This window comes from Macadamia integrifolia, chromosome 6 (assembly GCF_013358625.1).
Source record: "Macadamia integrifolia cultivar HAES 741 chromosome 6, SCU_Mint_v3, whole genome shotgun sequence".
Lineage (NCBI taxonomy): Eukaryota > Viridiplantae > Streptophyta > Magnoliopsida > Proteales > Proteaceae > Macadamia > Macadamia integrifolia.
In genome coordinates, this window is record NC_056562.1 from 14,820,728 (window position 1) to 14,837,770 (window position 17,043).

The 17,043-nt window shown below is 39.1% G+C and overlaps 2 protein-coding genes across 2 annotated transcripts; one reads left to right on the forward strand and one right to left on the reverse strand.

The window, feature by feature from the left end:
* The first annotated feature begins 1,738 nt into the window (after positions 1-1,738).
* On the forward strand, positions 1,739-9,449 carry LOC122082413. The gene is made up of 6 exons (XM_042649954.1): positions 1,739-2,636; positions 4,079-4,270; positions 4,360-4,599; positions 5,393-5,610; positions 6,799-7,053; positions 8,899-9,449. Exons 1-6 carry the CDS (start codon positions 2,228-2,230, stop codon positions 9,154-9,156), a joined length of 1,572 nt encoding a protein of 523 aa, XP_042505888.1. The 5' UTR covers positions 1,739-2,227; the 3' UTR covers positions 9,157-9,449.
* Positions 9,450-11,289: 1,840 nt separating this feature from the next.
* On the reverse strand, positions 11,290-16,512 carry LOC122081115 (mitochondrial import inner membrane translocase subunit TIM14-1-like). Its single transcript, XM_042648091.1, has 3 exons — positions 16,264-16,512; positions 14,695-14,873; positions 11,290-11,770 (listed from the first exon to the last, which is right to left on the reverse strand). The coding sequence occupies exons 1-3, from the start codon at positions 16,264-16,266 to the stop codon at positions 11,614-11,616; spliced, it is 339 nt and encodes a 112-aa protein (XP_042504025.1). The 5' UTR covers positions 16,267-16,512; the 3' UTR covers positions 11,290-11,613.
* Positions 16,513-17,043: the final 531 nt, after the last annotated feature.

Sequence of the window (17,043 nt, forward strand, 5' to 3'; positions counted from 1 at the left end):
GACCTATGCAAATGCTCCTCTATGTCTCTCTAGATCTCCTCTCTTATATGAAATAATATTTCTGCCACTTATTAGAGGAGGAGAAAGATAAACTTAGGGGTGCTAGCATAGGCCAAGGTAGCAAGCACCAAACCCTCACGTCACATTAATGATAAGACTGAAACAATATCATTCACATGAGCTCACACAATCAAGTGAAGAGAGAAGACTGATAAAAAAAAAATTATGTGAGTGTAAACAATGCATTGGTTGCATGGTTAGCTTGTTATCTTTTGTCTAATATCTAAAGGACTATCTAAACGACACCTTTTATAAAGTGTATGAGGGAGGACTCCCTCAACGCCAAAGTACTAATTATGGTGAGGGAAGTCCCCCCCCTTTCGATTAGAAGGCCTTTGGACATTTCATTGTTCAAAGGGACTAATGGAATGTGAGAGGGCATGCAGTTTTCTTCTACACATTATTCGTGTATGGTTTTTGGGTCAACTCCAATCAAGGGCTCATAGATCACTAGGGGTTGATGTCCCAACTCAATGAAGGGTGGCTATGGTATGAGGCGTAGGTTGGGGCAAAGGGTAATAACAGTATGTACACATTTAACGTGGGGGTAGTTAAACAAGTAGCCTCTCCCGAGACTTAGTTCATTACTCTACAACAATGGCAACCACCACCCTGCTAAAAAGTGCAACCCCTTTTCAAAATAATTTATCATTAGGAGAAAGCTTCCAAGATCATTCTTACCCCTATCCTTTTTTTTTTTTTTTTTGATAGAGTTCTTACACCTACCTCTATTATATGAAGTTGATAATATCAACCTCATTGTTCCAAATATCAATCCCAAGACACCCAAATCAAAATTTCAATTTTCATTATGATTATGTCATATAAAAAATTATTATCATTTTACATAATTTTCAAATATGTATATATAAGAAGATAACATTTATCCTCACTAACAAAAAAATTGCACTTATATATATATATATATTTTTTGTACAAATAAGAAATTCTCAATATGTAATATCTAATGAATTATATCTACAAATATCTAATCACTTTATTTTTTGGTAAATAAAGACAAAATAATCACATCATCTGATCAAGCATGTACCACTACCAACCAGAGGCAGAGGCAAAAAGTTTGATTTGCTCGATTTTCAAGTACCTGTCATTGGTAACCCTCGAATCTCTCGATTGCCCTTTCCTTGGTGCTCCCAAGTCCCACCTCACATTCGTAATCTACAGAAGAAGAATCTTTATCACAAAAACCCTAGTATTAAGAAGGAACGCTACCGTTTCCAGAAAAAAAAAAAAAAACAAACAAAAATCGTACGGCTGCGATTTATGCTGCATTGGTTCTATGGTTTCGAAGTGGGTTCCACCGTATGGTAGGTATCCCCATGTACGTCGAACCACGCGCTCTAGCGAAAGTCCTCCGATCCTATCCTCTTCGACAAATATATAAAATTGGAACCGAAAAGGGGGAAGGGCGGCGCGTAAACATTCCTCGTCAGTCGTCACATGCATGATGCAATACACCGCAAATCGCTCCACGATTTCAAGAAAGTGTACATCGTAACTGGCAACTGCAGGTCCATCCTTGACCCACTAACTCCGCCCCCACCTACGCAAACGGTAGCCGGCAATGAACTGTAAAGGCGGCAATTTGTGGACGTGGACTAATCCTGAGCGTCGATTTTGATATCGTCCCTCAATATATCCGTGATTTCCAACGCCCACTGGTTCGCACTTGTCAGTCTCTGTGTGTCGTGCTCGGACCATATGGAGCTCGGTAACGGCCATTCATGGCGATTACGGTTAATCCGTTAAAATGTCGGTTCGTCTTGGGAGTTGGGAGCAGACGCGCGTAGACTTCTGAGGCTTTTAAAACGGATTTCAGCATCCACGTCTCTTTCAGAAAGAAAAAGATGGTGGATGCTTTTGGCCCCTTTTCTAAGAGCTTCTGGGTAGATATTGTCCGCTAGGGTTTTGACAATTAATCGATGCAGCTTCAAGATCACGCTAAAAGATCCATCATTTTGGTTCTGTTAACTTCGTTTTCTGCGCTACTTTAATTGCCTGAGAACTAGTTCTGGATCGAAAATGGTGCAGCCGTGGAGTTTGTGCTTCTTCGTCACTTCGTTTCATCCCGAAACTTGGGCTTGCAGTTTCTGAGGAATATTTGGTCAGTCCGTGCTTGTTTTATAGGTGCTTGTTTTTAGTAGGAATGTCTGAAGTAACAGTGACAAAGTCATGGCGAGAGGAGCTCGCAAGCCTTGTGGAAGACCCGGGGATTAGGTACACGGATGATGGAATTGGAGTCGCGGCGACGGCGACTGGTTTCGGTGGTGCTGAGGGGCTCGAAGGCGATGCGGCTGAAGCAGAGAGCTTCAAGGATCAATTTAAAGGATTCCTGACGGCCTCCGCCGAAATGCTGCTGGAATTGGGCAGAGGTTGCAGGGATGTGGTGCTGCAGAATTTTTGGAATGAAGATTCTTATATTGTGCGGAAGTTCGGAGGGCCTTTGGCAAAGGTTTCTAGTAGACTTAGTTTCCTAAACGAGTACTTGCCGGAGGATCGGGACCCAGTTCACGCCTGGCCGGTCATTTTTTTCGTTTTCATCATCGCATTAGCAGGTATTTGTGGCGTTTCTGGATCATCAACATTTCATAAATATAAAAGAGCTCGGTTATGTTCCTTCTGCTACAAAATTTATCTCAAATTTGTGTTTTTCATCTTAATGTTCTCTCTGGTAAGATTGCTCCACGGGATATGTTCTAATTCGTGATTGGGCAAAGCATCATTCCCGTAGAACAAGATCAATGCACAAGCGCGCGCACACACACACTGCGCTCCATCTCTTATTAATTTTGGTCATGGAATGTACTCTGTTATGCCTAATTCATATTCAGGTTTTCCCCTCTTGATTCAATTGATCCAATTTCTATCTATGTGCTTCTCACGGGCTTGCTCTGTCAATTGGAAGGTAAATTTTAGTCCTCTATAGGTGGTGAATTGGGGATTCCATATATGTGCACTTCCTTAAGGGATTCAAGAAGATTTTAACCTATGTGGAGTGGTAGATGCTCTACACTGCTTACACTAAGTAATACGTGGAGGATAACCCTACATCCATGGTGAACCGAAAGAATGTCTACATGAACGACAGGCCGCATAGAAGCATTAAATCTAATTGCAGTGGATGAAAGTATATGCTGAAAGATTAACCTGTGGTCTCTATGGGGACATTGATGTAGTGACAAGTCAACTCCACCACCATAGTTCGAGCCATGACCTTATGTAGCAAGGCTGCAGGGTGCTAGAGGCCATCTTGAACTTTCATGTTTTATAATGTGTGATTCTTTACAAGGGAATGTGTTTAGAACTTCCTCTACAGAGCCTTAACCTTAATTCCACAATCTCATATTACTTAGTGGAGATGGGAGAATAAGAGACGGGCTTCCTAAGGTAGCGTAATTGTCTGAACTTATTTAGTTGTGTTGACTTTTGACGTTCTTGTGTCTTCATGCTTTTCCTTCCCATTATAAATTTTATATAATTAATAAAAAAAAAAAAACAAAAAAACAAAAAAACAAAAACTTTAATCCTGTCATATAGAGGGTAAGCCTGTGGAAAAGAGAACAATTCAGATAAAACCAAATGAACCTGTGAGACTCAAAGAAGAGAGATGCTAGTTCAATTCTCAGAGGGGGGAATTATGTTATAGAACTGGTATTGTTAGAGATAAAGTAGAGCTACCACACATTTGACAAACATTATTCTATTTTCCGCTTCATGTCTTACTGTGTTTCTCCTCTAGATATGTGGTAGATAAAATTGACATAATACCCGTGCTTTTCTTTATTGAGCCTGATGCTGTGGCATCTCTCTTTCTCCTTTTGGTTCATAATTTTATAGTCTTAATAAGTTTTCTCAAGCATTTGTTTGCACTTCCATTCTTATTCTTATTGATCCTGGAAATGCAAGAAGTTTATAGTTTTCTGATATTAGGAGTTTGTAATTATATCGTTTCTTCTCTTTTCTGCTTAACAATATCTAATGCAAAGTCAACGTGCAGCACTGAATGTAAGTACCGGAAAGGATAGTTCTGTGCCACTGATAAAGAAAGTGTATATACATCCTTCTAATGCTAGCCGTATACAACTTCCTGATGGAAGATTTATTGCATATCATGAGCAAGGTGTCCCCGTTGACAGAGCTAGATTCTCTCTGGTTGCTCCACATTCCTTTCTTTCCTCTCGACTTGCAGGTAAATCGGCTAATTCAGCACTGGTGTTGAGTGCATTAGGAAAAGGTGAATTCTGTCAAATTTTAATTTTGTACTTTGTTCTTAAACAGGAATTCCTGGAGTTAAAGCATCACTACTGGAGGAATTTGGTGTCCGCTTGATAACATATGATCTACCTGGCTTTGGGGAGAGTGATCCTCACCCCAGCAGGAATCTTAACTCGTCAGCTCTGGATATGTCATACATTGCAGATGCCATTGGTGCCAGTGACAAGTTCTGGGTGGTGGGTTACTCAGGTGGAAGCATTCATGCTTGGGCTTCACTCCGATATATTCCCGACAGAGTTGCAGGTTTAACCCTCAGCCCCCTGATCAAAATGAAAAATTAGAGTTGGCTTGTTGCATTCTTTCACTATCATTCTTTTCATCTCCAATTTAAGTAGATCCTCCAGGTCCTTCTTGCTTGATCCAGCTCCTTGATGTTGAGAATGGGACGTTTCCTCGTCATTGTCACCATATTGTTCTTAGCCTCTTGTTCTTGTTGTTAGTAGTAGTATTGGTAGTAGTCCACAGAACTATGTACAAAAAAACTGCTACATGGCAGATTCCTAGTCCACTAAGAATCTTGTCTTAGTGACCGCTCTCAGCTTTCACCTCAGCATGATGCTATTTCTCAGTGTCACTCAGAAATCATTCTCTAAGTGGGCTTGTGATTATGCTACATGGCAATTTAGTCTGCATCCAAATTTGTTGAAATATGCTGCTGTCCATTACTTTTTACTCATGTTACAAGTTCAGCCCAAACGGAGTTTGTCACATGACTGACTAGAATTTGAGAAAAGTGGAAAATTTCAATATTTTTTAAGAAGTTTAAAAAGGTTGGATGACCAATAACATCAGGGAAATGTCCAATACATGGTGTCCATATGAGTGAGTGATGTCATCTATCAAAAGCTAGAATGGCCTCATCAACTGTCCATGCAGCTTAAATAGATGACTCATGACAAGCTTAGCTTATTATCATTTGTCGAACCATTGTTATGGATATGGTGGCATACATAAATGGTTTGTTTTTCCACAAGAAACTGTGACTTTCTTTGTGTTTCAGTAAACTGTCTGACCCATCAGTGACAAAACCTTGCAGGTGTAGCCATGTTTGCCCCATTGGCTAATCCATATGAATCAACAATGACAAAGGAAGAGAGACAAAGAACCTGGGAGAAGTGGACATCAAAAAGGAAACTGATGTACTTCTTAGCTCGGAGGTTCCCTAGATTTCTTGCTTTCTTCTACCGCCGTAGTTTCCTATCTGGAAAGCATGATCATCTTGATAAGTGGTTATCAGTGTCACTGGGAAAGAGTGTGAGTGCGTTTCCGCTTTCAATCGCTGCATATGGATCACTGCATTTGCAAATATAAACAATTGTGATACTCAATGGAGCCTTATCTATCATTATACCAGCATTAGATCAAATACTCTACCACGATGTTTGTAATTAATCACTTTGCTTTTCTGTTGGTGAACAAGCTGAACTTAACTAGATCCGAGTTGGATAGACTAATATGACTGATTGAGAGAAGATTGCTTGCTTTGGTTTGTTGATGTATATTAATGCCACCACAGTCAACAGACCTTACAATTTGTATTTTAGTGAATTATTCTGATTCATATTAATCATGGAAAAACTTCTAAGATCTAATTTTATTTTATGTACTCTTTATTTCTAGCTTTTGAGTGTTGCAAGTTGCATTAATGAAGCAGTGGTTAATTACACTTATGAATGGATGCCTAGAGATTGAATCAAAGTTTTATAAACTAAAACTTGTGTGAGAAAGAAAGGGTAGAAATTGAAGACATGTGGAGGCAGTCAAACCAAAATGTCAAGACTGAGCTCCCTGTTTCCTGTATACCCATATAGACTAGGATTTAGAAACTTTACTGAAGTGGTTGAACCCCGACCCTCTAAATTCAAGGAGTGAGGTATGGAACGAAGGAATAGTCTATGCAAAATCCACAAGCAAACTTAGCAAAGCCTCATCACAATTTAAAGAGGCAAAACCAGCAAGCCAACTTGACAAAGCATATTCCAATTTAAAGCAAGTTTGTAATGGAAGCTTTCTTACCCATCATGCATATAAAGCCAAGAAATGGCATTGGGACAACCTTTGCAGTGTGCAAGAATTCCATACCGAGTATGACCGGGAAGTCATCCATAGGGACAGCCTAAAGATTGGTCAATTAGAAACCCGAACCCAGGGTGGTTGTAGATCAGCTGATGTTAGGCTTGCCAGTTTCTAACTTTTTTGTGATACACCAAGAGATTATCATGTGGTAAATAATAGCGTGTGTTTCACTTATTCTCAACATAGCTTCAGTAAACTCAACTGTGGCAGCCCATTTCCATGTGTTTCACGTTCTGATGTCTCACAAGGATTTCTTCCTATCTGTTTTTGACATTCTGTGTTGGTACAGCCATGTTGTTCTTAGAAAATAGCCTACCATATTTACTATTGAGTACTCTTTAACATGATTTTTTATTTTAACTTCAGGATAGAGCTTTGGTAGAGGAGCCAACTTTTGAAGCATTTTGGCAGAGGGATGTGGAAGAATCAGTGCGTCAGGGAAATCCTAAACCATTTATGGAGGAAGCTGTGCTACAGGTGTCAAACTGGGGTTTCAGCCTTGCAGACCTTCAAGTGCAGAAGAAGCACAAAGGAAAAGGCATTCTCAATTGGATAAAATCCCTGTACAGTCAGTCTGAAAGTGAATTGACAGGCTTTCTTGGCCCAATACATATTTGGCAGGTTGAGCTCTTTCCAGTCCCTATTTCTTTCACTTGGTTCAAGTATTAGACATTGTTAGAATGCTCATCAAAGGTATAGCAGCATATGCAATACCGGCTTGAGGTTGTATTCACCATTTGGTATGACATCTACGAGATATGTGTCACAGTTACCAAGTTGGATCATGCTCTATCTAATATTTCTTGGATAACTCGCAAGAATTCTTCTGATCCAGAAGGTTCATATCGAATGGATGTTAGTATCATTGGTTCCATGTAATGTAGGACTAAATTGGACACCCAATTAGACCCAAAACTGCAGGAACTTATAAACCAAAGAACAACCAGTAATCGCCCAAAATTAGGCAGCAAACAACAGTCCAGAACTAAGAGTCGAACAACCCTTGTAAATCAGAATTTTCAAACCCAGAATTTGGAGTTTTTGAAATCAGAGATTACACCAACAAATGGACTAACCAGCAGCAGGTATAGAGTATTTCATAAGCCACAATCAGAAACAAATGCCACAGGAACAGGTAAATCAAACCAGATCTGAAATCTGGCCAGAAACACAGTCGGCCAGAAATGTTTAACACCTCAGATCAGACAAACCCATGGTCTGATTGGTCCCAAATTAAGGTCAAACCTCCCTCTTAATAAACCCAACAATCAATCAAAAGGGGAGGGCCATCGGCTGGCTGGATCTTCAGAACAATATAGGGGCAGCAGGAGAGAAACTTGAGATTTTCAGAACCAGAAATCAAAAGCAGTTCAGATCCCTTACCTGGTTTGAAGAACCTTGCAATTAACTTTGAAAAGAAAGAAAGAATAGTTGAAGAGACCTCTTGGACTTCACGCCACAAAGAGTCAATTGGATCAAACACCAATTCCTAGGCCTTGATCAAACACAAGACAACTCTTCATGAAGAAGACAATAGCAACAACCATTAATTTTTTTTATCAAAATCATTCTAAGCTTTTAGGAGCCTCCTCTTCTTTATTTATAATGTTAATGGGATGAGGGAATTACAAAATAGAAGGTTCCTCAAAAAGGAAACCAAATATTCCCCTAATACAATAATTATTAAAAATTGAAATTAAAAACTAACTGAAATTAGAAACTAGTTGAAAAAGGAAACTGACTACTAATGACTCCTAAGGAAACAAATATAACTCAAATCAAGCCCAATTAAAAAGGAAACTAATGAAAATGGAAACTAACTAGTAATCCCGTATTCAATCTTAGACCCCCCCTTTTAGACCCATAAAAGTGGTCTATTACACTCAAAACACAAGGGATCAAAGGCCCAACATGTATGGAACCCAACCCTAAGCTTATTCCTAATAAAACAAGCCTATTTTGGTAATTAATCTGCATCACCATATCTAGGAGATCTCCTTGGTGTATTGAGAAATGCTACTGTCTGGTTCCTGCTAGCCAATGAATTACTCTGCTTATTTCTTCAACTATAAATGGTATACCTATTTACACACCACATTTCTTACTGATTTCCAGAAACATGCATAGATTGGATGGATGTATTTGGTCCAGGTTAAGCTTATTTGACCTAGGAGATCTATTCAGTGCACCTCGACTCCATCTGGTTCTTTCTACCTTATGTGCAACACAAGCTTATGTTCCAATTTTCCAGAAAAAAAATGCTAGATTAGATATTAGAATCATTGGTTCAGGTCAATTTCTCAGCCTGGGAGATTTCCGTGGTGCACATAAGAATGCTGATTGCATCTCTGGTCATTCTAATCATCTAAAAAATTTCAACTATGAATGGTGTTTTCTTTTGAGCATTGAAAAATTACCATTTTGGTTTCGTATGTTTTTAATAAATAATGTTTTGCTGTTGAACAGGGGATGGATGATGGGGTTGTTCCACCATCAATGACTGACTATGTGCACCGAGTTTTGCCAGGGGCCACAATTCATAAGCTCTCTGGTGAGGGCCACTTCTCCTATTTCTGTTTCTGTGATGAATGCCATAGGCAAATATTTTCTACTCTTTTCGGAGCACCCCAAGGTCCACTTAATGTGAGTGCGGAAGCAGATCTAAGTTCACTGGAAGAAGAAGTTGAAGAATTAGATGAGGTGTCTCTGATTGCCACGGACTGAAGTATTTCTTAGTTTCCACAGTAGTTTCAGGTTAACAATGAAAAAAGTAATCTGTAAGTACCCCCCCCCTGGCCCCCACCATTTGCTTTGCTCATGGAGGTAAATATGGGAAAAAAAAACCTAAAAAATTTCTAAAAATTATTTATCATTACCCCATTTCTGCAGTTAATTCTTGAGCAGGCTATGGGTATGGAATGCATTTATAGTTTTGGATGAGGTGTTGAAGAACAGGAAATGGGAGTTGCTATATTTTTGCACTCCACCATTTTAATGGAAATTGTCTTTCTGATGTATGTTCATCCATTATCATTTCCATGTTGGGGATGTGAAAACTCTCAAAACCTATAGTGGATAAGACAACTAGATAAAGTTGGTGGTTCAATTCATATGGATTTTATGGGTTACTTAAATATTGCATACTCCAGTGTAATGTGCTAGTTGGTGATTCAATTCATGTAGATTCTCTTCGATTTTGATGGTTCAAAAAAAAAAAAGATAAATACATTACCAATAATGATTGTATGATTAATTTAAAAATTATATTTTGTTTCATTTTTCAGCCAAATTGGTAGGATTTGAATAAGAAAATAAAGAATCCAATTGAAATGACTAGGTAATATATATGGTTGTCACTGCAAAACCCAATTCATATTGCCGTCTCTGAGTCATTGGACGATTCTAGTGCCGTCCAACTGAAGAGCTCCTTCATAGTATTCTGCAACTGATTGTGGTCTAACAAAAGCCATTTGGAACCCCTGCTCCCTTTCCTGCTGAACCCTACACACACCATCCTGACCTTCGTCCTCATCTTCTTCGCTTGTTACCTCTGTGTCTTGAGCAATAGCTCCTGAGCTAGAATGGTTATGTGGACCCTTCTCGAGCGAGGACGTGACAAACCATGTTAGATCACAGAGCCCCATATTGTAAGATATGATGATTGTTGCAGAGACCAAGAGCTGAAGAATCCAAGGAAGAGTAGCTAACACTGCCCCTGCAATTGCAAAGATCTCTGCTATAGGCCCATGTTGTGTGTTGGCTGTGCCCAGACGGAAGAGAAGGATTCCCCCCAATATCATCAACATAGAATGGATCATTTGGTGAGTTAGAAGGATCTGAGTTTGCGAAATGTTTGGTATTTGATACTGAGTGGGAAACCTTTCTATTGCTTCCTGTTTGTTGGTTACAGTTTATACTTTACATTTCCTTTTGACTAATCGGGTGGGTTTCAGAAGGCTAGGAAAGTTGTGGATTTGTGCACGTTGGCTTAAGGTTCACACTGATTATATTATACGTTACTAGGTCGTAACTTCATGTCAGAAAATAGTCTCTATGTGAAGTAGTGGTAAGACTGCATATATTATGATCTTTCTAAAACTTCTCTTTCTAAAACTCCCTAGTGGCAGCGGCCTTTGATACAACCTTTTTGTCATTTTTGTTGGGAAAGAGCAAAATATTAAGCAAAGAGAACTATATACTATACATACATTTTTTATTTTTTTGGCAAAGAAAAAAAGTTTTCCATGATAATGATCATAGCCCCAGCTCAAAGGCCCCATGACAAGCAGTTATTCCACAGAACCAACGAGAACAATAGATATACACTGAAATTCTTAATACATGAAAAGGTAGTCAATGAAGTTACACGAAAAAAATTGGTACGTGATTAAACCAAACCATGTTCTTTATCCACTGTTTCAAAAATCGAAATCCAATGGGTCAAATAGACAGTGATCAATCCTGCTTCCGGATGTTTCAATCCAGCCGACAATAGGGATTTTTCTTACGGGTCACTGGGTTTTCTTATCCGAGGGACCGATACTGAGGTTTCTAGGATTTACCGATGCCTGATTCCGATTTTTCATAAAGCTGCCTCCATCCAACAAATGGAATAACCACACAGACGGGCCGCGCGTAGAGAAGTTTATTTTCCCCGCCCGGGGGGGGGGGGGGGGGGGGGGGGGGGGGGGGGGGAAGGGGGGTGTGTGGAGGAAGTTGATTTTATTGATAGTGCAGTGATCTGTAGGAGCGTGTTGATACATCAAAAGTCCCACAGGAAGCAAATACAAGATAAGACCCGTTACAATCTGCCAAATTCAGTCATAGGCTGCTTCATGCCTGGAACCAAACAGAAAGTTTAAAAGCTCAGGAAAAATAGATGCTCAGTGGGCTTCAGTCCCTTCAAATAATAACAATATATCCAGTTTCCAATCTTAAATGATTGCTTCCTATCTAATATATGGAAAATTTTATAAATAAACCTTTTGTGGTCATAAAAGAATTGGATAACTCTTGCTTCAACACTCTTTATGCCTAATACAACACCCAAGAATTAGATTGAACATGTATTTAAGAAGTAATGGAAAAACTGTGCCCCCTTTTTCTGTTGTGAAAGAGGGCGCCTCACTCTTCTAGCTCCACTTCCATGCTTTGACAAAAGAGGCTTGGGAGTATGTGGGATCAGAAGGCCGATCCACTTCCCTTTGTCTTTCCAAGCATTACGTCTTTTGCTTCATTAATTTTGGAAGCAAGGTAATGGCTGCCACCTGCATCTGGATGGTTTGCAACCATCACCTTTTTGTGAGCTTCCTTAACCTTGTCCGGAGTTGCATGTTCCCTGTTAAATCAAAAACCTTCTGATTAGGAGAGAATGGAAATAACTCAATAAGGTACATAAATTTTTCTTGTGGATTGACCAGAAAAATTGTTATTGTTCTGCCCAAAAAAAAAATCGATTTTCACGTCGCAAGATTTTTTTTTTCAACAACAAATGGTTTGAAGGTGAGCTCTAGCACAGTGCGCAGCAAGATTAAGCCCCACCAATTCAACGAGCCTTGTCCCAACAATACAATGCAACTTTCAGGGAACACCGAAGCATAAGATCAAATTTATGGCAAATTTTTTCATACTGGGAGAAGAAAATCTAGCCATTGGAATGTCATTATTCCCTCTGGCTCCCCCTTACTATATTAAGTCCGAATCATGGTTCAAGATCTCAGCGAGATCACTAATATCTTGTTTTTTCAAAAAAGCGAGACAAGATGAATGGCGAGATACAAATTGTACAAGAACTCGACCAAGATCTCTAGATCTCGCCAATATCTAGCCAAATCTTGCCTCTCTCTCTCTCTCTCTCTCTACTTTTTTTGAAGAAAAAACACCACGGAGCAAGGATTTTGGTGCTTTTGCTTGACAATCTCCAATCCTACACTCATTAAAGCTTAAAAAGTAGAGAATATTACCTCCTTGTCCACATTTGGAGTTACTTTTCTTATATATGATATCTTTTAAATTCTTATGATTATGTTGTGCCATGTGTTGGTTGTGGAATGTGGATTATGAGATAGAGCATACTAACCTAAGGTCCGAAAAGTCGAAGACTACTTACATAGGGTAACAAGTCAAAGTACAATTTTAGGTTTGATTTTAAAAAACTGATGTTTCCATTGTGTTTAGAAGGCCTAAAATAGGGTATTACCAACTTTCAGGGGGCTACAATGACCATATAGCCACCGAGACCAACAACCGAGTCGACCTGGAAAAAGCACATGATCTCGGCGAGATCTCACTTTTTTGGATTAGCGAGATGGGGGGTGTGAGCGAGATCTTAAACTTGGCCCGAATGACAGAGGCACTATTCCAGGAATCCCATCCAACCACCAAAACCTCTGGATTAAGAGATTCTCTGATGTAGATAGGAAGAGGAGGAAGAGAATATGGTCAGTCAGCCTAGCCCATATCGAGCCAGCCTTTGTGGCTGGGTTTGGTCCAATTCATGGGCCAAGATTGAGTCACATTACCACATGATATCTAGTTCTTGCTTGGGGTTATTGTTTCTAATTTTATCTCTAGTATCTTTAATTAGTAATATTCTATTTCTAAGGTTGTTTCTGTAAATAGGAAAGCTATTCACTGCATATGTAGTAGGATCATATTAGTTACTATTTTCTAGTTTCCTTCTTGAACAAGGGAGCCTACTACATGTGTAAGACTGTTCTCGGACACTTTCTATTTTGCTGCTTTCCTTTTCTACAGGCACCATTACCCTTTATATATAAGATTGCATTGGCTTTGTGCCTTTGTCGCTGTGAGAGACTGAGCATGGTGAGATGCCATAGGGTTAGTAAGAGACAGACCTAGACCATAGGTGAGAGGCCTTGGTTATATTCCCCTATTCTTCCCTATTCCCCCTTCTTATTCTTTTGTTTTATTGTAGAACCACTGCAACGCTGTTCTGTGGAGCGATCAATACCTTCTGTGGAGTGACCAATACCTGCTACAGCAGTGTTATTGTTTGTTGTTTATGAAGTTGTAAGTGTGATCTTCTTAAGCCAGCACCAAGTGAAGATACTGTGGCATCATCCCTGACCTGCAACACTTTCTCCATGGAGTTATATTACAGCAGAACTTCAGACCTCAACAACTTATATTCTGGCCAACAGATTTTCAACCCTTATTTTGAGGGTGTAGTCCTACCTCTGTGACCCCTCCCTTCGATCTCAGTTTCAGCCACATCCAGTGGTTGGATCTCCTTCAAGTTTAAGTATTTAATCCTGTCCTGGTTTCTAATTTCAGAACTTGGTGGTATCTACACATCCGACCATCAATTATCCATAGGGTTTGAAGTGTTAGTCCATTGGTAGTACCCTACCTTCAGTCCAGGATTGAGTGACATCTGCTGGTTTGTTTGTTAGTTATTGGTAAGTTGCTAATTTGTGAGGCTACTTCCTAATTTCAGACTTAATGTGCTAGTTAAGGTGCACGTGTGGGAAGAGATCAGGCTTCTGAGAATTAGAGATTTATTGAATGAAATACAGATTTGCATTTTGCAATACTTGAAGCTTAAAGCTCACTGTCTCTATCCTATTGCACAAGTGCCAGCTCCCTCTCTGCTCCCTCTCTGCACAAAGAGGCTAGTTTGGAAACCAATAGAAAGGATTGACAAGTGGAGAATCATGTTAGCACATATAAAGACACAGAAATAAATCTTTTAATAATTCTTCCTTCTGAAAGCTGATTTCACAAAACTACAGTTTTTCTTAAAAGAAAATAAAAAAGAATAGCTATTACAGTAAGTAAATATAATTTTGACATCATCAGGAAGAATAACATAACTAAAGAGCAAAGTAAGCGCTGGTGAGGAGTGCTACAGTGCATATTAGGAAGTCAATCAAGAGGGAAAAAATTGAAATTTTCAAATACGAATATTTGTCCCTTAACCCTATACCTATTGAAGAAGCAAATAAATCTTCCTGCCTCCAGCAGAAAGCCACACTGAATATCTTGCAGCAATGATTTCCATACATTTGGGTTTCTTTGGTTAGTCATAATTTGGTATGAGAGTTCTATCACTAGACAATCATCAATCATGCAGCATTGATCAGTAAGGAAATAAAATTCCTGCACTTTCTGGAGAAGGGCAATTTTCTGTTATCATGTTTCAGCATCATCATTATTTTACTACATAAAATTTTATAAGCATCAATATTAGGCAAACAGATCCTAGAAGCTAAAACACCTATAATAAGATGCCATCCTTACCTAACACCAAGAATAAGAGCTGCTTCTCTTTTTGTCATTGTAGGTTGGAAACCACCATCATAGAACTTGCGCATGATAGGTGTAGCTGGTCGAGCCTTAAATGATTGCCACGCTTGGATCCCATATCTTCCAGCAAGAGCAGTAGCTGCCACAGCAAGTCCAGCTAGAAACGGTGAAGTCTGATACACACAAGAGATTCAATGTTCATTATTCTAAATCTCTGATATGAATGCTTCTGCTATCAACATTAAAATATAGTAGACAAGTTCAGGAAGTGATATTGAGCACATTCTTATTGACAGTTCTGTTTCCTTGACCAGAGCTGTAAAGAAAGATAAATGTGATATTTCTGATAAGACCAAAAATAAGTAGCCATCGAATAATAGAACTTCCCATCCCCTCTAGCAAGACCTAGTTTCAGCTTTTAACTCTTTCCAATAAAGCTGGCTACTTACAGTCAAACCAATCATACTGAGAAACTCAGGCACTGACTTGAGATGCCTGACTATCATTAACCAACCCTCATTTCAGTCCTTGTTATACCTGAAAAGTTCTCCCTTATTCCTACGTGTAACCTAAATATAATCTATTTTACTCGATACAAATTTGGACTCAATGTACTGATGTACTCAAATTTTTTAGGCATTGGATGATGGGAAGATTATTTTATCATCAAGCTACAAAAGATCAAACAGAGGTCAGTATAAAAGAAATTTTCAGGACCCCATCTTAACAAAAGTAATTACAATCAAACTTCCACCCAATGAGTCTAGTCGGGTTTTGGATGTCTCCTGGACAGATAAGTTTTGGAGATCTCTGTCAAAGCTTTTGAACATGTTATTCATATGAAATTAAAATAATATCATTTACTACTGTGTGAACTTGTGCAGGACTGAATGAGATGTATTAAACTTGTCTGATGTGCCCAAGTCATGGAACTTGCGAGGATCTGACGTTAATGAAACTTTCATCATTATTCTATATTATTGCACACGCCCTTAATGAATCTAACTATAGTAAGCACACGGCAACATAATGAAGGTACATGTATAGCTCAGTTTATGCACCTCAAAACCCTACCATAATGATATTTTTATACCTTAACCATGCCTAGGTAGAGCTACGAAAGAAAAGGTACAAACTCACAGAGAAACATAGAAGGGCGGGGGGATTACACATTCATCTGGCAACTTGAACAGGATGAAACGCTAAAAAACTCCATCCAAAATATGTGAAAGGCTCTGCCAAAAATCCCCAAATAAACAACAGATCTCATGATTGATGGATTTTTTTTTTTTTTGGGGGTGGGGTGGGTGGGTGGGTCGGGGGTATCGCATGGTTGATGGATGTTAAACAACTTTAGCTTTGAAGCAGTTCCATGGACGAATCCAATTCAATCTAGCTCATTAGTAGCCAACATAATTTCTTCAATCGATGATCAACAAGTGACCAACGGGGAGGAAAAAACAGTAATGAGGAGAACGAACTCAATAATCAAACACCAAATCACCATGGATACAGAAATTAACATTGGAAACAGAACAATCAAACAAGTAGGTCTGAACTCACCATATCCGCGAGAGGCTGAGGGTTGAAGAAAAGACCATCGGTCGGTCTGCAATTAATAATTTGGTCCGTTATTTTAATCTGTTAAGTTGCTCCGTCTTAACGTCTGATCCAGAAAACAAGAACCCATTTTTAGGGTTTCAGAGGTTCAACGAAGACTCAAATGGACTTCTCCAGAAGTTCTCCTCGGCTTTTCTCATGCGCATTTCTTTTGGTTGCCGCCTTGCCGGGTTGGGTAAGCTTGCGGGGAAATGTGTGCTTCAGTGCTAGGGTTTTCAATTTGGGTACGAAACCGGAACCGTCCTAGAACCCAATCCCCAAAACCCGAAATCCGCTCGTCCCATTGGATCCAGAACCAAAAGCCCAAAATGGAACCATTAGGACCCGTTTAACATGTATAAAATACTTATTTTAGTCAATGCATAATAGTTGAAAAGAAATATAAAGTCATTTATTTGTATGGTTGGAAAGTAATTGTGTACTTAGAAATTTTGGATCAAACACCATACCAGAATCATTCTTGTACAAGGGCCTGATCCATACTCGAAATTTTGGATATATTTAAGTGCTTGAGACTTTTGATTCCGAAAATCAGACTATCCCATTATTAAATGTGATTAGATCTGAGTTTTGGAGTCGTTTAGTAAATGGGACAGTTTTGGGATTGAACCTCTTGGTACGAGAAAAGGTAATGAATCATCCTGTACGACACACTTAGGCCTAGTTATTGGGATATCATTTTGTACTTTTATTAAATCTTCTCTCTTTTTTTTTTTTTTTTTT